Below are 25,444 nucleotides of genomic sequence, written 5' to 3'. Positions count from 1 at the left end.
TGATCTTGCAACTTGGGAATCGAACCCATGACCTTGGCATGAACCGCTTGCTGTACTGTTTGTGTAACAGAAAAGCTTGCATCCTGAGAATTAAACCCCTGATGTGGGAATTGAACCCATGACCTTGCATCCTAGACATCAAACAAGTGATGGGAAAATCGAACCCATGATCAAACCCCTAACTTTGCTTCCTAAGAAACAGACCCATGATGTGGGAATCAAATGCATGACCTTGGATCCTGGGAATCAAACCCATGACCTTGGCACGAACAGCTTGCTGTACTGTTTGTGTTACAGAAAAGCTTGCATCCTGAGAATTAAACCCATGATGTGGGAATTGAATCCATGACCCTTGCATCCTGGGCATCAAACTCGTGACGGGAGAATTGAACCCATGATCTTGCATCTTGGGAATCGAACCCATGACCAGGGCATCAAACCCCTAACCTTGCTTCTTGGGAATCAAACCCATGATGTGGGAATCAAATGCATGACCTTGGATCCTGGGAATCAAACCCATGACCTTGGCACGAACAGCTTGCTGTACTGTTTGTGTTACAGAAAAGCTTGCATCCTGAGAATTAAACCCATGATGTGGGAATTGAATCCATGACCTTGCATCCTGGGCATCAAACTCGTGACGGGAGAATTGAACCCATGATCTTGCATCTTGGGAATCGAACCCATGACCAGGGCATCAAACCCCTAACCTTGCTTCTTGGGAATCAAACCCATGATGTGGGAATCAAATGCATGACCATGCATTCTGGGAATCAAACCCATGACAGAAGAATCAATCCCATGACCAGGGCATCAAACCCCTAACCTTGCTTCCTGCGAATCGAACCCATGACCTACTGTTTTTGCTACAGAAAAGCTTGATATGATGTGAAATGCTCATGAAAATGTGAATGCTAAAATAATAGAAGTCAAAGATGAAACAAAGGCAGACATTGTTATATATTTATTTTTTGCATTGCTGGTACACTTGGAAATAATCAGTTGCCAGCTCTAGTGAACAATAAGCAACACAAGCCAAGCAGTTGCCCCTCATGTCTTCTGTCAGGGCAACGTCATTTCTTTCTTATTATTTAATTTTTTTAAACTCCTTTTATTTTTTGAAGCCACTAGTAAACCATTTTGACACAGCTGAGAAATGTTGAGCGTTACAGTCCAAGGTCATCGAAGATGTTTAATCTTTAAAAAAAAAAAAAAAAAAATGCTGAAACAGTTTGGGAGAAAAACACGGACGAAGCAACGAACCTACATTTTGATTGTGCAAAGCACAGAACTATAAAAAGATATATTTATATACAGCAAACGATTCTCTGTAAACATGGTAAGTATGTTAGTTTTCAGAAAACATGGTCATATCATAAATACAGGCAACATTGGCATCGGCAAACGTCACGAAATGAACATTCTGGGCTTTTCGGATGCAGCCCGAGACCACAGAAACCAACGGGAATCTGGGCTCAAAATAACCAAAAGGAAATTTAAAAAAAAAAAAAAACTGGAAAAAAAACCACCCCAATCCGACCATAACCATTTATTAGTGTTTATAATGGCGTATTTGGTAACCTCTGTAGAAAGAAGGTACAGTTAAACTCTGTAAGAAAGAAAAAATGTGCTTCACATCTTGGGAAAATAATGTTTTACTTAATAATAAGCCTATATTACGCTAACTTATATAGAGTAATGGTATGTGTAAGAAAATACAAAAATAAGATTAATACTGTCAATATTTGTACAAGAAATATATCGTATTTGAAAGGAATACATGTTATTTTGACGGGAAGTGTTAGTGTCGTTCTGAAGAAAGCCAATGGGAAAATGAACGTGTTTGACCGTACAGAAGGGTTTGTGTTTTTAATAAAAGGTTTTTTTTCTCTTCTCTTTTCTAGATAGAACTACTACTACGGCTCCCAAACGGCATTTCTTTTGTATTTCAAGCACCATTTCCCCCCTCTAAACAATACTTTGGTTAGAGAAAATATCTGCAAGTGCTATTCAAAACAACATGGCACAAAGTTACTGCTAACATCCTTTTTTTTTTATCTGTATTTTTAATCTTTTTTTATCTCTCAGATGTTGAAAAAGTAGTGTATTTCTTTCAAATTACACCTCTGCTATGATTATTATATTTCTGCCGAGCCTGCTCAAAGCCTCTTCATAAAAAGTAAATTATTTATAGTTCTTTTCGTTTCTTTTTTTCGAGTCATTTACAAGCTATGGAACAGTAGCTGAGAGCTGCAGTCTGGGTCGTCCCACGTGACATTTGGCAGTTACAGCTATTTAAACACAGTATCGTTATGTGGGACGTCCGGTTAGCGGACCGGGACGTCCGGATCTTCGTAATGCGGCTGCGATAGTGCGCTGTGAGTGAGCACGGTGGCCATGCATATCGGAAAAAGTCGTGTAAACTCGAAGCTGAACGCCGCCGCGAGACTGAAGGCTTCAGTCGTGCCGATGCGGCCGCCAGTGAAATGGTCCGACTAGCTGCTGTTAACATGAATCATGCATCGTTTGGACAGCGTGGAAGGCAGTTACGTTCTGTTCGGGGATGTTTGACACGCATCTGTGTACAAAAATGTTATGAATCACTATGTTAAATGCAAATTTCCCTATAAAAACACTTCTAGTTTACAAGGTTGGAGTCTAGACCGGATTCACGGCACACCACAAGATCAAAAATCCCAGCTAGGTTTTCTACGACGCTGTGTTCAGATAATAAAATAACATCCTTCCGCTGCCCCGACACGACGAAACCCCGTTATAAAGTCTCTCAGTGGCGTCCCGCTCTAAGCCTTTAAATGCTGATCTGGGTTCACATCCTGAGCGTTACTCAAACTCAAAATACACGAAAAGGGTGGGCGACCTCTCCCAGCACAGGTCCAGCTCAGTACTGGTGCAGGTACGAGGGTCGATGCTCAGGTTTGAGTGGGAAGGTTTTGAAGCCTTTGCTCAGGATCTTGTGCTGGGAAACCTGCTGCTGCTGCTGCTGTTGTTGCTGTTGCTGCTGTGTGAACGGGAAGCCGGAGGAGATCCCGGAGGATGGAGGGCAGTCATTGGCTGTCGACCACACCGGAGACTGCAGCATTTGCATGGAGTCGCCCCATTGGCTGGAGGGGATGGTCATCTGGTAGAGGGAAGAGCTGGGATTGGGCATGGTGTTGGTGTGCGAGGAGTGCTGCCAGGGAGCTTTCGGAGGCCAGGTTTTAGTTTTGCTGTCCTGTAACAAAGAACAAAAGACATATTTACATTCACATTCATGTTCCAAAGTGACTTTCACTGTATTCAAGGTACATTTTTGGATGAAATGAAAGTCCTAGAATTTGAACCCATGACCTGGGAATCGAACCCATGACCTCGCATCCTGGGAATTAAACCCATCACATATGAATTAAACCCATGATGTGGAAATCAGACCCCATGACCTTATATCCCAGGAATCAAACACATGACAGGAGAATCGAACCCATGACCTGTGAATCAAACTCATAACCTTGCATCTTGGGAATCAAACCCATGAACTGGCATCCAGTGCATCAAACCCATGACAGGAGAACTGACCTCATGACTTTGCATTCTGAGAATCAAACCCATGACCTGGGAATCAAACTCACCCCTTGCATCCTGGGAATCAAACCCATTACCTTGCATTCTGTGAATTAAACCTATGATGTGGGAATCAAACTCATGACCTTGCATCCTGGGAATTAAACCCATAATTTGGGAATCAAAACCCATGATTTTGCATTTTGGGAATCAAATCCATGACGTTGCATCCTGGGAATCGAACCAGTGACCTGGGAATCGAACCCATGACCTTGCATCCTGGGAATTAAACTCATGATGTGGGAATCAAACCTATGATTTTGCATTCTGTGAATCTAACCCATGAAGGGAGAATCAAACCCATAATCTTGCATTCTGGGAATTAAACCCATGACCTTGCATCCAGGGAATTAAACCCAAGATGTGGGAATCAAACGCATGATCTTGCATTCTGGGAATTAAAGCCACGATTTGGCAATCAAACCCATGATCTTGCATTCTGACAATTAAACCCATGATGTGGGAATCAAACCCATGATCTTGCATTCTGGGAATTAAACTTGTGACCTTGCATCCTGGGAATTAAAGCCATTATTTGGCAATCAAAGCCATGATCTTGCAACGTCAAATCCATGTCCTTGCATCCTGGGAATTAAACTCATGATGTGGGAAACAAACCCATGATTTTGCATTCTGGGAATCGAACCCATGAAGGGAGAATCAAACCCATGACCTTGTATTCTGGGAATCAAACCCATGACCTTGTATTCTGGGAATCAAACCCATGACCATGCATTCTGGGAATCAAACCCATCACATGGGAATCAAACCCATGATCTTGCAAGGTCAAATCCATGACCTTGCATCCTGGAATTAAACTCATGATGTGGGAATCAAACCCATGATTTTGCATTCTAGGAAATAAACCCATGACTTGGGAATCAAACCCATGACCCTGCATTCTGGGAATCTATCCCATGAAGGGAGAATCAATGCTGCACGTTTCAAAGTCATTTGTTGCGCTGCTTTGTGTACTACCAGTCTGACAGTGCCTCCTGCTGGAAGAGAAACGCATAGTTGTAAATGTGAATTTTTTAGTCTATGATGTGAACTGATGGATCCAGAAAATAATGTTATAAAAATTTAAACAATTAAACAATTTAAACAAAGGCAGTAGAATATATTTATATGTTATTTAAGTAATATAACACTTGATTGATAATAATTGTTTAAATCAATATAACTGATAATATTAATATTAATTTATGCAATTACAATGCCTTGATTTTAGTAAGATTAGTACACAGTCATAGCCATAAATACAATGGTACTAATAATTGGCATAATTCTTTCGGTGTTTCGGTTTTCGGCCTTGGTTTTCTCTTTTTCGGTTTTCGGCCAAGAATTTTCATTTTGGTGCATCCCTAATCCTGCGAATTAAACCCAAGATATGGGAATCAATCCCATGATCTTGCATTCTGGGAATTAAAGCCATGATCTGGCAATCAAAGCCATGATCTTGCAACGTCAAATCCATGACCTTGCATCCTGGGAATTAAACTTATGATGTGGGAATAAAACCCATGATTTTGCATTCTGGGAATTAAACTTATGAAGTGGGAATCAAACCAATGACCTTGTATCCTAAGAATCTAACCCATGACAGGAGAATCAAACCCATGACCTTGCATTCTGGGAATCAAACCCATGACCTTGGCATGAACGGCATGCTTTACAGTTTTTAGTTTGTGAGAAATGTAATCCTTGTATTCCTGGTGATCTGATGTTATTCGTACATATGATTTATAAATGCTGTTTTTAAATGTTATAAACAAAAAATATTGCATAACAGTTGCATATGAGAAAACACCCACTGTTAAACTCAACCTTTTATTGTGATGGAATATACGTGTGGGTTTTTATTAGTTGAAGTGGTATCAGAGAGTCATTAGTACCTGGTTACTGTCGTCACTGGCGTGGTGGAGTGGAGGAGAGGGCAGAGTGCACACTTCCTGTTCACCACAGCTGTGTTTCCTAAAAAAAAAACACACTCGACATGAGGGACACACTCATCACCAGATGAAAGTGTCTGATAAACAAAGTGAATGTTTGTTACCGTCTTTGTTTGACAGCCGCCACCAGGTCAGGCCCAGAGAACATGGAAAACAGACTGTCCCCATTGGCTGAGGAGGTCTCGTCACTCGAGCTGGCCGAATCCCCCTGATTGGCTGACCAGCCGCTGTTGACCGCCTCCCTGCTCAAAAACAAACATCTATATCAATATATACAAATTATCAGCAATATTTACACTACTGGTCAAAATTTTGGAATAATTACGTTTTTAAATTTTTTTTAATTAAGTGTCTTCTGCTCTCCAGGGCTGCATTTATTTGATCAAAAATGCAGTAAAATATTATTGTGATTTAAAATAACTGATTATTCAACCGCCACTGAATTTTTTTTTTCTCCTCAGAACTGCGTGATCCAAACTCGCAATTCTGCCTTTTTTTCTAAGAATTGTGAGATATAAATTCACAATTGCAAGTTATAAAGTCAGAATTGCATGATATAAACTCGCAATTCTGAGAAATAAAGTCGCAATTCTGACAAATAAAGTCGCAATTGCGAGTTACAAAGTCAGAATTTCAAAATATAAACTTGCAATTTTGAGAAATAGTCATAATTGTGATATAAACTCACAATTCTGAGAAATAAAGTCGCAACTGCATGATATAAACTCACAATTTTGAGAAATATAGTCATAATTGTGATATAAAGTCGCAATTCTGAGAAAAAAGTCGCAATTGCGAGTTATAAAGTTAGAATTGTGAGATAAAAAGTCGCAATTACGTTTTTTATTTATCAGTGGCGGATACGGGCTTCCATAGTTTTCAATGTGAATATATTGTAAAATGTAATTCATTCTTGTGATCAAAGCTGAATTTTCAGCATCATTACACATTACTCACAGTCTTCAGTCTCACATGATCCTTCAGAAATCACTCTAATCCATTCTAACAGATTTTAGCATGCAATGTAGAAAATGTCAGACTGTATTTTAATGTGGTTAAAAATAAAAAATGCATCAGAAATCTATTGGACTCTACTAAGTGAGTAGATGGGTAGTGGAAACTGAAGTGAAATAATGAATCATGTATGAGATGCTGTGCTGTGATTGGTCAGAGCATCTCTCACCCTTCATTGTAGTACTCAGGGTGTGTCCAGCCCCTGTGTTGCTCATCTGGGTGTGGCCAGTTACTGCGGGTGTTGCTGGGCCGGCGAACATGCTGCGCCTGTCGTTTCTGCTGCATGGCCTGATTGACTCCGGCAACATATCGCGCAAACTCTGGATCCGAGCCCACTGATGGAGAGATGAGTAGAGAGAGTAATGTGTGTCGCTTTGTCCTGCTCTTTGTTTAAACTGTCCAGCACAGCAGAAACACATAATAGAGTCTAACACATACACACACACACATACACCAGTAATGCACTGAAGTGACCTGCTGTGCCACAGTAGCATTCACACAGTATAAAACCATGGCATATTCAACTATGCAGGGCCGGTCCTACACATTTTGGTGCCCCAGCAGGATTGGCATTTGGGTGCCCCCCCTCCACAAATTACAGAACAAAAAGATGTTTTTTTTGTTTTTTTTGTTTTGTTTTTTATGGCTCGCATATTTTAACAAAATTAACAACAAAGTCAGCCAGTCCGAGTCAGTTTTACTCCTTTAAACAAGGATGATAAAATAAAATGTATAATGATAAAATAATAAAATAAACATTTGCTTGAACATGCTATAAACTATGGGCCTTATAGAATCAAAATGTGCAAAAGAGAAAACAGAAGATTAGCATGTATAACCCCAACATAATCTTCCTTCAAAAGTCTATGGTGCATCATGCATGTCCCTAAAAATGGACACGTCTGGATTTCCTTACTGCAAATGCATCTATTGTGTCATCAAAAGGTATCTTCCTTACAGTTATTATCCTAGCAAAAGCATGTATAGCTGCACAGGACAAACAATTTAAATAGATTTTTTAATTGATAGCTGTAGCCACATCATCACTGATATAATGGTGCAGCCTGCTACTCATTTTGAGACTCAAGGCAGTTAGGTGTATAGTAGTAACCTAGTTTTTGGTAATAAAACTAAAAAGCCCAAACGTGAGGGTTGAGCATTCATCTCAATCTGTATGAATCTAGCAATAGCTCATCATAACATTGCATTATCTAGCTAGCTTTGCCTTTATTTTTATTACTTAGCTAACGCTAGCGTTAGCGCCAATCAGCTTAAAATAACACAGAAACGCAAAACAGCGCTTTGTTGACATAGCTTACCTCTTAATTGGGCTTTCCTTTCCTCCTCCTCTTTCCTCCGTTTTCTGCCCTGCGCACCTGAGGGCTTGTGCCTTTTCATTTTTACACCTGCCTGCCTGGTGTGATGTGCGCCCATACACAACCATGTATTTGTGTTTACATTACATCGACGGCGCACGTCTTGATTGGGCTGCGGGCCTGGGGCTGCCAGTTGTGCAGAGACATATCCCCCCACTAAAGTAAGCAGCAGCATCGTGTCTCTGTTCAAGTGCATCAGCCAGGCCAGATGAAATATTGCAAATAAAAAGTGTATTTATTCTTGCTTATTTGTTCATTGTGTAGAAAAGGAGGGGGGCACCTGAGCGCCCACATGTTTTTTTTTTTTTTTTTTGTAAGGGCCACTGGCGGCGCCCTACGCACACCTGGCGCCCCAGGCAGAAAACTGCTTCGCCTGTAGGACGGACCGGCCCTGCAACTATGCACTAATGAGAAAACACTTTTGTAATACAATTGTGTTTTGATCTGACAACCTCTCTTATTACATGCACTCAAGTGTTTGCATTGAACTAAATTCATTATGTTAAAATTACACAGTACGGAACGATTAATTACAAAGAAAATATTGCAATAGAAGTAATGGAATTAATCAATGCAGATGCTTGATTTAAAACTGCATGATGGCTTAAAAGGTCTTCGGCAATATTAGCTCAAAAAGCATATACGTGTTGATAATTCCCGTAATAATAAATAAAAATATAATAAATAATAAAAATAAATTAAGTATGAAAATTACAAAAACTTAGATTACCAAAATAAATTACAAAAAAAATATTTATAAAAAAAAAATATTAAATCTAAGCTAAATATTAAAACAAACTAAAAGCTAAACTAAAAAAAAATATAGTAAAATAAATAAACAAGTCAATTACTAAAACTGAAATCAAAATAATAAATTAAAATGAATAAAACGTTTTTATAAATTTAAAAACAAAATGATTTAAAAAGTTAAAATTAAAAATATTAAATCTAAGCTAAATATTAAAACGTAAACTAAAAAAAAATTGTAAATGAAATAATAAAAATAAAGTATGAAAAACTGAAATCAAAATAAATAAAAAAATTGAAAACAAAATAACGAAAGTTTAAAATTACAAATATTAAATATTATTATGTAAACAAAAAAGTTGTAAATAAAGTATAACTAAAACATAATAAAATAAATTATACGAATCAATTATGAAAATTACTAAAACTGAAATCAAAATAAGTTTAAATAAATAAAGTTTTTAAAAATGTACAAACAAAATGACTGAAAGTTAAAATGAAATTAAACTAAAAATAGAAAAATCTACATATTTAAAAAGACAACAAATAAAAATAAAAAAATAAAAAATGTTTGGAAAACAATTTTTTTTACATTTACATTTTCAGTTTTATTTTATTTTCTAAAAAAATTCCTGTACTTTTGTCATTTGTCTTAGATTTTGTATTTTTGTGCTTTGTAATAAATGTGATGGCTAAACAAAATAAGCAGTCATTGTCTTCCATGCTGCAGTGTTTTGCTCAACCATGCTACTCTACAACTACAAAACCTACGATGAACCCATCTGAGCTGTAACCGCTTTCTGCTCACCTGCAGGGTCAAAGGGCATGGAGTCTCCCAACACCCCGAACAGACTCTGGTCACTTTGGTCTCGGTTGGGCCAGGTGTTGTTGCGTGGTCCCTGCGGGGGCTTGTGGCCGAGCATCTCAGACATCATGCTGTCCATGTACGTGCTGACCAGCCCCAAACTGTAGAGGTCAGAGCTGAGGTCCGGCAGGCCCGGGGCGGGCCACTGCGTCAAGGGCCCGATGGGCGAGAGCCCTCCTAAAGGACCCTGGGGCCACTTGCTGGGAGCTCTCGGCTGCGGAGGCTGCTGGGAAGAGAGCTGAGGGGAAACGGGTGCTGTTTGCTGCGGCTGCTGCTGCGGCTGACCGATCGGCTGCAAGAGGTGCTGGTAGAACGGCAGGGCCTGCGAAGTCGACTGCGGCTGGGTTTGCTGCTGTTTGGGCGTTGAAGGAAGCTGCTGTTGCTGCTGCTGTTGTTGTTGCTGCTGCTGTGTTGGTTGCTGCAAGGTTTGAGCCAACACTTGAGACTGCGAGGAGGTCGGAGCCGCTCCGCTGGGCGGCTTCAAGTCGGCCGCATTCGTAGACGCCACCGAGTTCCTCCTCTTCACCAGCGGAGACGCCTGCTGGGATTTGCCCATGTTGAATCCCGACAGGAAGTCGATGACGTCTTGCATCTCCTGGTCGGTGGGCAGGTTCATGCCCTGCTCGTCTGCGGACGCGCCGTTGGCGATCTGCGCGTGGCTGGGGTCGGGCGTGCACGGCATGCTGCTCATCTGCAGGATGCTGTGCAGACGGCCGGATTTGTCGTCCGAGCTGCCGCTGCTCCGCGACGGGGTGCTGGGGATGGAGTAACTGCCGCCCGCGCTGGAGTTGGACGAGGTTTTCTTGGTGAAGCGTGAGGTGAGTTTGGAGATGGTTTTGGGGAGGCCGCCAGAGGATTTGGTGCTGTTCCCGGGAGGAAGATCGACGGGTACGCCGTAATCGGTCGTGTCTCGTTGGAGCTGGATCTGAATGGTGGGCAAAATCTGTTCCCTGTGCACAGAAACACCAGCAAACAAATAAGTTTTAGTTATTCTGATGTGTATTTTTGCAATTTTTGTGATTTTTTTTTCTTTAATAATGTATTGAAAGTTAAAATATTAAATCTAAGATATATATTAAATATTAAAACTTACAAGAACATGTGTGACCCTGGACCACAAAACCAGTCATAAGGTTAAATTTGACAAAACTGAGATTTTTATTTTGAATATATACAAGAAATATATATATCTCAATATATATCAAAACGTTTTGATACATTTACGGTACGAAATTTACAAACTATCTTCATGGAACATGATCTTTAATTATTTTTGGCAATAAAAAAAATCAGTTTGACCTTATACAATGTTTTGTTGGGTATTGCTACAAATATACAGTCAGGTCCATATATATTTGGACACTGACACATTTTTCATAGTTTTGGCTCTGTATGCCACTAGAATAGTTTTAAAATGATACAATCAAGATGAAATTGAAGTGCAGACTTTAAGCTTTAATTCAAGGGGTTGAACAAAAATATAACATAAAATGCTAAGGAATTACAACCATTTTATACACAGACCCCCCCATTTTCAGGGGCTCAAAAGTAATTGGACAAATAAATATAATCATAAATAAAATGTTCATTTTTAATATTTTGTTGAGAATCCTTTGCAGGCAGTGACTGTCTTAAGTCTGGAACTCATGGACATCACCATAGACTGGGTTTCCTCCTTTGTGGTGCTTTGCCAGGCCTTTACTGCAGCTGACTTCAGTTGTTGCTGGTTTGTGGGTCTTTCTGCCTTTAGTTTTGTCTTCAGCAAGTGAAATGCATGCTCAATCAATTTGAAATCAGAAGACTGACTTGGTCATTACAGAATATTCCACTTTTTTACCTTTAAAAGCTCCTGGGTTGCTTTTGCTGTTTGTTTTAGGTCATTGTCCATTTGTACTATGAAGAGCCGCCCAAACAACTTCGCTCCATTTAACTGAATCTGGGCAGACAGTATATCCCTATACACTTCAGAGTTCTTCCGACTGCTTCTGTCTTCTGTCACATCGTCCCTAAACACCGGTAACCCAGTGCCACTGGAAGCCATGCTCATGCCATTACACTGCTCCACAATGTTTCACAGATGATGATGTTGTAGTATTTGGATCATGAGCTGTTCCAAGCCTTCTCCATACTTTTTTCTTCCTGTCATTCTGGTACACGTTGGTTTTAATTTTAGCAGTCCAAAAAATGCTTTTCCAGAAGTGGTCTGGCTTTTTAAAATGTTTTTGACAAAGTCTAATCTGGCCTTGTTTGCACCTTGTGGTAAACCCTCTCTATTTTGCTCTGGTGAAGTCTTCTCTTGATTGTAGACTTTGACAGTGACACGCCTACCTCCTGGAGAGTATTCTTCACTTTGCTGGATGTTGTAAAATGTTTTATTACCATGGAGAGGATCATCCAATCATCCAGCATACTGTTGTCTTTTGTGAACATCCAGGCCATTTTATGTTGCTGAGCTCACCAGTGTGTTCTTTTTCTTCTCAGAATTCACCAAACTGTTGATTTGGCCACTCCTAATGTTCCTGCTATCTCTCTGATGCATTTCTTTTGTTTTTGAAGCCTAACAATTGTCTGTTTTACTTGCATGCAGAGCTCCTTTGACCGCATGATGGGTTCAGAGCAACAGCTTCCAAATACAAATGGCACACTTAGAATCAACTCCAAATCTTTTACCTGGTTAATTGATGTAGAAAAAATGAAAGAATTGCCCACAGCTTTTGAGTCAACTGTCCAATTACTTATGGTCCCTTGAAAAAGGGGGGAGGTACATATTAAAGAGCTGTAATTCCTTAACCTTTCTACCAATTTGATGAGACTGCCCTAAAAATTAAAGCTCAGAGTGTGCACTTTAAGACCATATTCATTGTATAACTGTAACTTAAATATGTTTTGGTCAACAGCTAAAATAATAAAAATTGTGTCAGTGTCCAAATATATATGGACCTGACTGTACCTGTGCTACTTAAGACAGGTTTTGTGGTCAAGGGTCAATTTTCTTTTCTTTCACAGTGAATTATGGGAAAGTTTGATTGCATTACTAATGCTGACACTGACTTGCGCTCTTTCCAGCGGTGAAGGTCGAACACAGCTGTGTAGAGCACGTCTACCAGACCGAGAGTCTTTTCTGGATCCAGACTGCGCTGCAGTAGAGACATTGTCGCTGGATCCTCCTTCAGACACCTGCAAGACAAAAAGCAGATTTAGAAAATTAAATTTAGATTTTACAATTATTAATTTTGTTTTACTTTTTTACTTTTTTATCATTTTATTTTATTTTAATTTAACTTGTATGATTTTTTTATGTTTTATTTTTTATATATATTTTTAATATATTTTATTTTATTTTGTATGTTATATTTTTAATATATTTTATTTTACTTTAAATTGTATGTAATATTTTTTAGAAACAAGATTTTCATTATATTATATTATATTATATACATTATATTTTATTTTATTGAATTTTTTATTTTAGTTTATTTTATAATCAAAATATGTTTTCATGGTAAACTTAGAAGTGGAGAAAATTAATAAAAGTAGATTTCAACAATATACATTTTATTTTACTTTACTACTTTTTAATTATTTTATTTTATTTTTTATTTATATATTTTATTTTAAATTGTATTTTATATATATATATAATTTTATATTGTATTATATTTTTTTTATCAGCAAAGGCAGTTTTCATGGTAAACTTAGGAGTAGAGAAAATAGATAAACAAAATCAATAAAATTTGATTTCAACATTAATTTTATTTTACTTCATTACTTTATCATTTCATTTCGTATTTTATTTTATATATTTTTTTATTCGTATTTTATTTTGTTTTAGATTATTATATATTTTATTTAATCAGCAAATGGCTGATTTCATGGTAAACTTCGTAGAAAAAATAGATTATAAAAAACAATTAAATTAGATTTCGACATTATTAATTTTATTTTACTTTGTTACTTTATCTTTTCTTAGATTCCATTTTTTATTTTATGTTATTTTATCAGCAACGGCAGTTTTCATGGTATACTTAGTAGAGAAAATAGATGTAAAAAAAATATTAATAAAATTAGATTTCAACATTATAAATTTTATTTTAATGTATTATTTAATCATTATTTTATTTTTTTATATTATATTTTATATTGTATTATTTTTATAATTAATTATTTTTATAATTATTTATTTTATTTAAATTTTATCTTAGTTTTTTTTTAAGCAATAAATAAATACAAAAAAAATGTAACAATGTTTTTCGTAACAGCAACTGTATAACCTCATACAGTTTGACATATAATAGAAAAGAAGAAGCTTTTCTTAAAACTGACTCAAACTTACCTACACTACAAGGGGTTATTATCTTTATTAAGAGCATAATGGCTAATTTTTATATTAAGACACAACATTAGTCATCTCTACTTTGAATAAATGATAAATAAAGCAGCTTGAACTCTAGTAACCTGCAGCCACAGAGGACATGGATCTACTGTCTGTGCTACTGAGATTCAATTAACTCCTATCATTAACATAAACATTACTATATGCGGTTACTCACCATGTAGAGGGAACCTGGACCACAACTCTAGATCCTTCCAGAGAGATCTGAGGGGCGTAAGCTTCCTTATTCTCAATCTGAGCCGTGTCCACCACAACCTGCACACACACAAACACACACATCAGGTTTAATAATAGTACTGTACACCCTATCATGAAGATCTGCCAGTATAAATCATGTGTTGCTCATCCAGTGATCATAATCAATCATTTCTCACTCAAACTAATGCCAACTGGATGCTTGAGAGCCCAACTTTCATCACTGTCAGAGAGCCGTTTCCACTCGAAAACACAAATCAAACATTTCCCACAGTTCTTGAAAAGAGGCCGTGAAGCCGCGTATGAAACAGAGAGGGCGTTTCCTATCAAACAGGAAGTGGGCTATTGTTATTAATAGCGCAGGTGTATCCTTAATGTGACTCAACTGACGGCGACTCTCCACTGAAAACACACACACGCCCAAAGGTCACGGTCACTCTGACCACACACACGGCAAGGACACAAACAGCGTCATGGAAAGCGCTTTATGATTATTCAGAAATCATTTTCCTGTAGCCGGAGGCCTTTTCCAGACTTTTATTCTTTCTTTTGTGCGAACATTGCTGATAGTGAGATAATAAAAGTATTCTGGAAAATCAGGGTTATTATAAATAAGTTATTTAAACTGAAATAAACATTAATGAAATAATGTAAACTTGTTTTATTTCAGCATTTATTCTCAATTTTACTTTATTATTGAAAAACTAAAATAAAAATTAAAAACTGGGTCCCACTTCATATTAGCGGTCTTCAACCACTTTAACTACTACTATATAAATTAAATATAGATGCAATTACAGAAAGGTATTCCTAAATACAAGTACAATTTTAAAAAATACCAAAATTAACAAATTATTAATTTACATGCAAGTACATAGTAGTTAAAGATGCTTAATATTAAGTGGTTTCAATAACTGTAGTAAATAAATAAATAAATACATACATGAATATTAACCTAATAAAAAACTTAATAAAAATTACAACTATAAATTTAAAATGAAAAGAACATTTATTTAAAAAAGGCATTAATAGGATCTTAATGATACTATAACAACACTGTTCTGGATTAGACATGACCTAATAAAAACTAATAAACTAATAAATAAATAAATACATATTAACCTAATAAAAACTAAAAATAAATAAATAAAAATTACAACTTTAAATTTGAAATGAAAAGAACATTTACTTAAAAAGGCATTAATAGGATCTTAACCTCTTAAACTCTGCGGACCCGCCGGCGGGTCCAAAAAGTGTTTCAAAATGTTGCTGCTTCATTTACACGACCTTCCTCATATAGTATCAGCCCAAATATGGTCTCATTTGAAAGCTTAGAGTCTCCTCTTTACGAGGAATACCATAACTTCTAGTTTTATGATTCATAAAGTAGTAAAATTATGCTTAGAATTTATGTTGATCCACACACAAATTTCCGCCTAACGATTGTGAAGAATTCTTACAAAGAATGTGTTTTTCTTATATTTTTCTCAAAACAGACAAGTCATATATCACAAGAAAGCTCTCATTCTCAAGAATCTGACCATATAAATCATTTTATTGTGTGACAAACACAGATCGAATAATCTTCAATTGAATCGCGATGTCAGAATATAATAAAAAGTGTTTCAAAATTGTTTCAAAATGTTGCTGCTTCATTTACATGACCTTCTTCATATAGTATCAGCCCATAAATGATCTCATTTGAAAGTTTAGAGTCTCCTCTTTACTAGGAATACCATAACTTCTAGTTTTATGATTCATAAAGTAGTAACATTATGCTTAGAATTTATGTTGTTCCAAACACAAATTTCCGCCTAACGATTATGAAGAATTGTTACAAAGAATGTGTATTTCTTATATTTTTCTCAAAACAGACAAGTCATATATCACAAGAAAGCTCTCTTTCTCAAGATTCTGACCATATAAATCATTTTATTGTGTGACAAACAGAGATCAAATAATCTTCAATCGAATTGCGATGTCAGAATATTACCTCAAGAGTAAAATGACATATTCTATAACTTTCCTCCATATTCTACTGCTCCAGTTAGCCGCAAATAGCCACAAACTAAACAAAAAGCCATTTTATCTTTTAGATTAGGATCTCTTCTTTCAAACGAGACCATTCTCACGTTTCTGCGTTGCTTCATTGCTGAGAAATCCGTTGTTTTGCCAGACGCGCTTTTTCCTCCATTTGCGCTTTTATGTGTGTGCGCTCTGAGCCGCTCAAGCAGCTGCGTGTGTGTCTGCGGCCGCGCTCAGAGCGTGTCAGTAGATCAGATTACACTCTCCGACCGCCCGCTGTGCTGAACACAGCTGTGAACGATGACACAGACGCATATCCAGCGCGTAGAAGAAGAAGACAAGAAGTGTCATGGAGAGGTTCCGGGTCACACAAGATGCTTCGACGGTTCGGGGAATTGTGGGATATGTAGTTTTTGGACTCTTTGAGTGTAGATATAACGTCTCAGAGGAATATAGCGGTCGCCATTATCCAAAATAGACGCTAAATGAATAAATAACGGGCCGTTTCCATGGAGAGCAGAGGATCCGCGGCTCATAAGCGCGTCTATAAGTATTACAGCGCTTCTATTCAGGTTTGTTTTATTCCTATAATTACTTTGAAACGTAAAGGACACCAAAACAATCTGCTAAGCTATGTATTGAGTGTATATTGAATGTTGACAATAAAGTACAGTAGGTGTTTCAGTAAATACACAGGCAAACATAAAAATGAAACATTATTCAGTCAATAATCATGAAAAGTGCTATGGTACATAGTAAAATAGTATTCTAAGGGGTAATATGCTTTATAAAACCTGTTTTTGCTAAGAAACAGAAGTATACTTTTAGGGGGAAAAAAGTGGGGAAATGGGGGTAAAAGGGGCAATGTGACTCCCTTTGGTTATAATTCAATAACTTTCAATTAGAAACTGTTATATGAAAAAATCTTTTTTCTGGTATATCCTGAGACCTAGTGGAATCAAACAAAACAATTTGCAAAGAACTGAGACACCTAAATCCTGAGTTATAGACTTTCAAAAAAAAACTTTTGAAAAAAAAATCAAAAAGCGCCTATGTTTTTTTTGTTTTTATTGTAATATTTGAAATCTATATAATGTTATTTATAAAGAATTACACTGATATTATGTAGTTTAAAAGGTTTTCTATACAATGAAACCATTTTTTTTAATTTCCTCCATTGTATGTGTATAGGGGAACCATTTGAATTTAGGTAGGCCAAATGCAGGCGGAAATCCCCCAAATAGCCGCAGAGCTTAAGGGGTTAATAATACTAAAACAACACTGTTCTGGATTAGACATAACCTAATAAAAAAAACTTTAATAAAAAATTAAATAAATAAATAAAATTACAAGTTTAAATTTAAAATTCAAAAGAAAATTTAATTTAAAAAGGCATTAATAGGATCTTAATAATACTAAACAAAGCTGATGCTAATAAAAAACTATAAAAAATAAATACAAATTACAACTTTAAATTTGAAATGAAAAGAAAAGAACATTTATTTAAAAAGGCATTAATAGGATCTTAATGATACTAAAACAACACTGTTCTGGATTAGACATAACCTAATAAAAATAAATAAATAAAAACAACTTTACATTTGAAATGAAAAAATATATATATTACAAAAAAACATTAATAAGATCTTAATGATACTAAAATAAACTGTTCTGGATTAGACATAACCAAAAAAAAAAAAAAAAAAAAAAACTGAAACTAAACAATAAATACAAATTACGACTTTAAATTTAAATTGACACTGTTCAGGTTTAGACATAACCTAATTAAAATAAATAAACAAATAAATAAATGAACAAACAAATAAAAATTACAACTTTAAATTTGACACGAAAAGAACATTTATTAAAAAAAAAGCATTAATAGGGTCTTAATGATACTAAAATAACACTGTTCTGAATTGGACATTACAGGTTAATGTTGGTTGATAGAAAGTTACTAAAATTTTATTTAAAAAAAAAGGCTTATGAAACGTATAAAAAAAACGTAAAAAGTATAATAATAGTTCCCCTTCAGTCGTTTCACTACGACGTTACATATGGGAACTCGCCTGAGAGACCAATCATCTCTGAGCCTTATTCTAAAGGCCAATGAACATTGGTGAGTGGTATTTGCATGCCAAGCCACTCCCCCGTACATACAGGTATATAAGAGGGCGGCTTGCAACCACTCATTCAGATTTTTGCTTCAGAGCCCGAGTTCCCTTCACGAGCAGCACTTCCACTCCTCGGAACTGGACTCTTCCCTTTTTCCCCCCCAGGCTGCCCCACCGCGGTCACGTCGGTCAACGCTCCCTTGATTCCCCTGGCGACTCGGCTGGGAGCCTGGCTTCAGCCTCCCAGCCCCTCGCAGTGGTTGATTCGGACAGTACGTCTCAGCTATGCGATTCAGTTCGCCAGGTGTCCGCCCAGGTACAGAGGCGTCCTTTTCACTTTTTGTCCATTCAGACACACATGCCGCTGTGCTTCGTGCGGAGGTTGCAGTCCTACTGGCGAAGGATGCAATCAGCCCAGCCGAGATGAAGTCAGGTTTCTACAGTCCCTGCTTCATCGTGCCCAGAAAGAGCGGTGGGTTAACCTGTGACTTTCCCTTTAAAGCAATGTGAGTCACTTTGGATAAATGCAAATGCAATGTCTTCCAAGTGGCCTGTTTCTGTCTGAAATAAGCAGCAAAGTAGTTCAAACTTCATGCTGTTAATCAAACGTGTGAAACTCACCAATCCTGCTTGTCCAAACAGCAGCTGAACGGCCGTCTTACAGGCTCCTCTCCAGCTGGAGGGACACACCTGGTTCAGCACCTCTGTGACGGGGGAATCGTCCCGCACGGCAACACCGTTCTGATCCACCGCATCCTTGATCAGCTGCAGCACGGCATGCTGGGAAAGAGATTATCAAATGAAATTCTGTAATGTGCATGAATGTTTTCCTGTACACTTACGTTCAAAAATTTGAGATTGATAAGATGATTCTAAACCTCTCTTCAATTTAAAACAAAAGTTTTCTATGTGAATATCTGTTAAAATGTCATTTATTTATGTGATGCAATGCTGAATTTTAAGCATCATTACTGCAGTCTTCAGCAGTGTTGTTTTTGACAACCATCTTAGATTTAGTCTTAGTCTTATGGACTAAAATGCTTCTTAGTTTTAGTCAAATTTTAGTCACTTCTATATGTGATAGTTTTAGTCCAATTTTAGTCGACGAAAAGTCAAAAAGGTTTTAGTCTAGTTTTAGTCGACGAAAAGTCAAAAAGGTTTTAGTCTAGTTTTAGTCAAAAAAAAAGGGAAAAAAGTAGTCTTTTAACAAATTAATGTAGGTCAGTAAATATTTTGCTGTTGGGTAGTGTCACTTATAAGTTCTGAAAATAGCAGATCTATAGTTCAACACAATGTGAGCTTCCGGATCGACTATTTTCACCAATAATTACAATAATGAAGGAATGTTTTAGAACATAAAAGACAAACAAGGATGGAATGCTAAAACGGCTTGCCATACTAGTATAGCAAAGAGTATTTAATGCTAAAACGGCTTGCCATGGCGTCAGATACTTTTTAAGTTTTAATTGGCATGCACAATAAGCAGAAATGTCATGCATTTTAAACGTCTGACGGACCACCCACTAACATTTTCGTCTATTCTCGTCTCATCAACGAACTCACACACGTCTCGTCATGTTTTAGTCATCAACGAGCCATTTCTATCTCGTCATCGTCTCGTTATCGTCATAAAAAAAAGTGGCGTCAACGAAATTATTTCGTCATCGTCATCGTTGACGAAAACAACACTGGTCTTCAGTGTCACATGATTCTTTAGAAATCATTCAAATATGCTGATTTGATGAAAATCATTTGGTATGTACGTTATTTCTTTGAAATAAGTCTTTTATGCTTACCAAGGCTGCATTTATTTTTTTAAAAATACAGTAAAAACAGTAATATTATGAAATATTATTACAATTTGAAATAACCGTTTCGGCATCATTACTCCAGTCTTCAGTGTCACATGATCCGTTAGAAATCATTCTAATATGCTTACTTGCTATTATTGTAGTGGAACCATGATACTTATTATTTTTTAGGATTCACAGATGAATAGAAAGTTCAAAAGAACAGCATTTGTTTGAAAAAGAAACATTTTGTACTGTCACTTTTGATCAATTTAATGCACAGTTGCTAAAATAAGTATTTATTTTTCTTGCTAAGCCAAACTTTTGAACAGCTGTGTGCGTTGCATTTAAAGGACCACATTCTTAATTCTCATAAAAATAATGAAAAACTTCTAAACTAGTCTTATAAAACACAAATTTCTTGTTTTGGATGTCAATTATGAGCTAGACATCTTCACAAACAGGTAAAACAAACAGTCTGAAATCTGCATGTTTCACCTAGTTTTATCCTTTCCTATTTTTGTGCTTACTTTTAGTGAAAACTTTACCAGCTGGGATCTCATCCCATCCCTAGTCATCATTCATAAGTGTGTGTTCTGAGTACCGTTTTAAGCTTGAGGTTATCTGATGCACTTTCATTGAAGGAAACTCCTCGGAGGAGATGAGAGCCGATCTGGACGGGGATTGTGGGTAATTCACACTGGATGGGCTGAGACGTGGTGTGAAAGCGTCCAGCCTGCTGGGCCTCAGCGTCACTGCAGCAGCCCTGAAAAAACACACAGAATAAAATCACATGACTAACCCATTTAAACGACAGCACACAAATGCACATGCAAAGTGATTCTTAGGAAGAATTAATCAAAAGATTATAAAGTTTATTTTTATTTGAGGTAGTAAGTAAAGAAAGTGCAAGAGGTTGGTTGTCAGATGTCAGACGGTCTCCTTTTCAATCTCACACTTGATGTTGACAGTCAAACGTCTGTTTCTGTGCGCCCGCTGAACACATGAACATCCAGAAAGCAGATTTAATCTGCACTAAGCTTTAATTCCACACACGGTAAGCATACCTGCAAAGCAGCTTCCACTGATTTGGGATTAAGGTGAAATCCGGCCTTCAGCGCATATTCACTGTGACCCAGAGAGTCTAACGCCACTTTATACGCCTGCAACACACACACACAGATGAGTATTAATGTTAGTAGGTCAGTCAGTGGCTCAAAATAAGCCTCATTATAAACAGAATAAGATTTGACTAACTTTAAAGCATATATGTGACCTTGGACCACAAAACTAGTCTTAAGTAGCATGGGTATATTTGTAGCAATAGGCAAAAATACATTGCATGGGTCAAAATAATCAATTTTTCTTTTATGCCAAAAATCATTAGGATTTTAAGTAAAGATCATGCTCCATGAAGACTGTAAATAGTAATATGCATTACTAAGAACTTCATTCGGACAAATTTAAAGGGAATTTCCTCAATATTTTGATTTTTTGCACCCTCAGATTGCAGATTTTCAAATATTGTCCTATCCTAACAAACCATACATCAATGCAAAGCTTATTTATTTAGGTATAAAACTCATGACTGGTTATGACTGGTTTTGTGGTCCAGAGTCACATATCTCTATCTATATTCAGTCATGTGACTGGTCACTGATTGTTTTAAGTTTCCATCATTGTAATTAGCTTGTAGTATTTCACTTGTAAAGTCCTGCATGTGATCATCAAAATTCTTCAAAGCAAAAACATTACATGTACACGAACAATATGAGCTGATATAAATATTGTTTTACATTTTTTTAAGATTATAGCATGTCATGTGTATCAAATACTAGATAATACAACTCTTCTCTTGCAATTAAACTCATAATAACCCACCAACATCATCAAACAAGCAAATAATGAAAAGGCTCTCAAAAATAAGAATATTTTGGTGTTTGCATCAAATAAAATGTAAAAAAGTAATTTTATATCCACAGAAAGCCTGATAAATGCAAGTAAAGTGTCTAATTTAATGTTTTAAATAAAGTGAAAAAATTAAACATACTTATTCCAAACTGTTCTAATTAATACAATACTAGTCAAAAGTTGTTGTTTTTTTAAAGAAGTCTCTTCTGCTCACCAAGCCTGCATTTATTTGATCCAAAGTATATCAAAAGCAGTAATATTCTGAAATGTTTTTACTATTTTAAACAACTGCATTCTATTTGAACATGTACAATGTAATTTATTCCCGTAATCAAAACTGAATTTTCAGCATTACTCCAGTTTTCAGTGTCACATGATCCTTCAGAAATCATTCTAGTATGATGATTTGCTGTTTAAAAGTTATTTTTTATTATTATTATTATCAACAACATTTAAAACTTATTTCAGGATTCTTTGATGAATAGAAAGATCCAAAGATAAGCATTTATTTATTGACATAAACTTTTGTAACATTCTACACTTTACCATTCAAAAGCTTGGAGTCCCTTTTTTAGTTTTTTGGGGAGGAAAGAAATTATATAAATTAATACTTTTATTTAGCAAGGATGCTTTAAATTGATCAAAAGTGGTGATAAAGACATTTATAATGTTACAAAAGACTTCTATTTAGATAAATGCTGTTCTTCTGAACTTTCTATTCATCAAAGAAACCTAAAAAATTCTACTCAGCTGTTTTTTTTTAACATTAATAATAATTTATTTAATTTTTTGAGCAGCAAATCAACACATCAGAATGATTTCTGAAGGATCATGTGACACTGAAGACTAAAGTAATGATGCTAAAAATCACAGGAATAAATTACATTTTAAAATATATTCAAATAGAAAACAGTTATTTAAAATAATAAAAATACTTCAAAATGTTACTGATTTTGCTGTACTTTGAAACAAATAAATGCAGACTTGGTGAGCATATTATCTTTACAAAGCAATAAAAATCTTTTGACTGGTAGTGGGTGTGTATATAAGTTATTATACAAAATTGTGTTATATTTTAAATGATTAAAAACGTCTTGCAAATGGTTAAAACCTAGTGGTTTAAACAATCATGACTCAAATGGGGCTCCAATGAGATTCATGTTTATTTATAACACTAACTATATCTGCAATAACTATATGTGACCCTGGACCACAAAACCAGTCATAAGGTTCAATTTGACAAAACTGAGATTTATACATCATATGAAAGCTCAATAAATAAGCTTTCTATTGATGTATGGTTTGTTAGGATAGGACAATATTTGGCCGAGATACATCTGTTTGAAAATCTGGAATCTGAGGGTGCAAAAAAATCAAAATCCTGAGAAAATCACCTTTAAAGTTGTCCAAATTAGGTTCTTAACAATGCATATTACAAACCAAAAATTACATTTTGATATGTTTACAGTAGGAATTTTACAAAAAAATCTTCATGGAACATGAACTTTACTTAATTTCTTAATGATTTTTGGCATAAAAGAAAAATCAAAAATTTTGACCCATGCAATGTATTTTTGGCTATTGCTACAAATATACCCCAGCGACTTAAGACTGGTTTTGTGGTCCAGGGTCATATATGTTCTGTTATTAACTATTTTTACCATTGTAAGCCACTGTCACAGTGCATGTGTGTTCACCTGTAGAGCGTTGTCGATTTTGCCGTTGAGCTCTTTGAGCTGGTGTTCAGGTATGGAGGTGTTCTGAGAACAGAAGAGCTGCTGTACCTGAATACCAGACAGACAGCCGTCTCTCCCTCTCTCCCTGAGACACGCCGTCACCTGAAACACACACACAGCCATTTCATTTGTGCATGTCATTTTGAAGTAGTTCAGGTAGGTATTTGAGATATTGTGATGAGATTTAGACAATAAAACACATAATATACGTTCGAACCTCTGATGCTCCTTTCCATGAGCGGATGGCCTCCTCCAGTTCTGTCAGGGGCCCGGGGCTCGTGTTCTGCGTGTGGGCATTTCCATGTCTCTCCTGAACCTGTGCCAGTGCCTCGGCCAGGCAAGACTGTGCCACCGGCTGGACTTTCTGCAACGCCTGCGACAGGAACTGGAAATGCACCTGCATCACCGTCAGGAAGCAGCGACCCAGCACCTGAGGAAGACATTTACATCAATACTTTAATCACAAAACACAACATCAAAACTGACTTTCTGAAATCATGTTTGTTTTTCTATTATTCTGACAGTAATCCCACTTGTGTGTATAATAGCGGTGTGTCTGTCTGTATTGCTTTGCTTAAATAAATACATTTGTCTTATTTTTGCACAAATTAAAGCATATTTTCCATTACATTTTTTTAAATAGATTATTTCAATTTTAAGGAGAAAGAAAAACATGTTTTCCATTGTAGTATTATTATTTTTATTATTGTATTATTGTTGTATTTTTTTATTTATTTTAGCTTATTTCAATTTTAGGAAGAAAGAAAAGCATGTTTTCCATTGCATTTTTTTATTTGTTTTAATAGCTTATTTCAATTTTAAGAAGAAGAAGAAAGAAGAACTAAAAAAGCATGTCTAAAAAAAAAAAAAAAACTTCAGAAAACCTTACAGTTTTATAATTTTATTTTACAATAATCAAGCCATATGAAGTGTTTTTTTAGCTTTATGATTTAATACAAATGTATTAACAAATAAAGGCAAAAAACATTAACTAAGAAAATATAATGGATACAATTTAATCATTTAATTTTTTCATAAACAATGTGCTACACAACAGAAGTTTACTCATAAAATATTAATTGTGATAAATAATAAGAAAGTGTAGCTAATAATTTAATAATTAAAAAAAATAAAAGATTGAGGCTAAAACAAACATGAAATATTGTAAAAAAGTGAAAACACTTAAAAATACTGTATAATGTAATTTAATTGATAATGATCACAACAGCAACAATTATTACAAATAGTAATATAATATTAACTATTACTATTATTATTGTTGTTAAAACAAAAATAGAGACTAAAGGGATGTATTATTATTATTAATGATAATGTTAATAATAGTAAGTTATTATGTATATTAAAATATTATAAATAATAACAATATAGTACATAAAACAAATTAATATAATTATTATTATTAATAATAATGATATTGCTATAATAGTGAATGTTATTATATAATAAAATTCAATATAAATACTAGAATATAAATATTTAATATAATATTAAAAATAATAACAACAAGATTATTATATTATATTATTATTATAACAATAATATTGAAATGAGGAAAAAACTGTGAAAATGAAAAATAAACTAGGACTAAAAACAAATTATTAGTATTATTACTATTATAAATATTAATAATAAAAAAATCATAATAATGTTAGAAAATAATAATAGTAGTAAATATTAATATATATTA

The 25,444-nt window shown here is 35.5% G+C and overlaps 1 protein-coding gene across 2 annotated transcripts; it reads right to left on the bottom strand.

The window, feature by feature from the left end:
• Positions 1-949: 949 nt before the first annotated feature.
• garre1 (granule associated Rac and RHOG effector 1) lies at positions 950-24,162 on the bottom strand. Of its 2 annotated transcripts, none has more exons than XM_073850772.1 (12): positions 23,954-24,162; positions 23,698-23,838; positions 21,157-21,252; positions 20,694-20,855; positions 18,921-19,079; positions 14,123-14,220; positions 12,624-12,749; positions 9,516-10,522; positions 6,754-6,919; positions 5,675-5,812; positions 5,514-5,592; positions 950-3,232 (listed from the first exon to the last, which is right to left on the bottom strand). In XM_073850772.1, the coding sequence occupies exons 1-12, from the start codon at positions 24,137-24,139 to the stop codon at positions 2,900-2,902; spliced, it is 2,691 nt and encodes an 896-aa protein (XP_073706873.1). In that variant the 5' UTR covers positions 24,140-24,162; the 3' UTR covers positions 950-2,899. The 2 variants fall into 2 exon arrangements, with proteins under 2 accessions (XP_073706873.1, XP_073706874.1); XM_073850773.1 differs by lacking the exon at positions 950-3,232 and adding an exon at positions 3,265-4,616.
• Positions 24,163-25,444: the final 1,282 nt, after the last annotated feature.

The sequence above is a fragment of the Garra rufa genome, chromosome 11 (genome assembly GCF_049309525.1).
Source record: "Garra rufa chromosome 11, GarRuf1.0, whole genome shotgun sequence".
NCBI lineage: Eukaryota > Metazoa > Chordata > Actinopteri > Cypriniformes > Cyprinidae > Garra > Garra rufa.
This window is presented reverse-complemented; position numbering and strand designations above follow the sequence as displayed.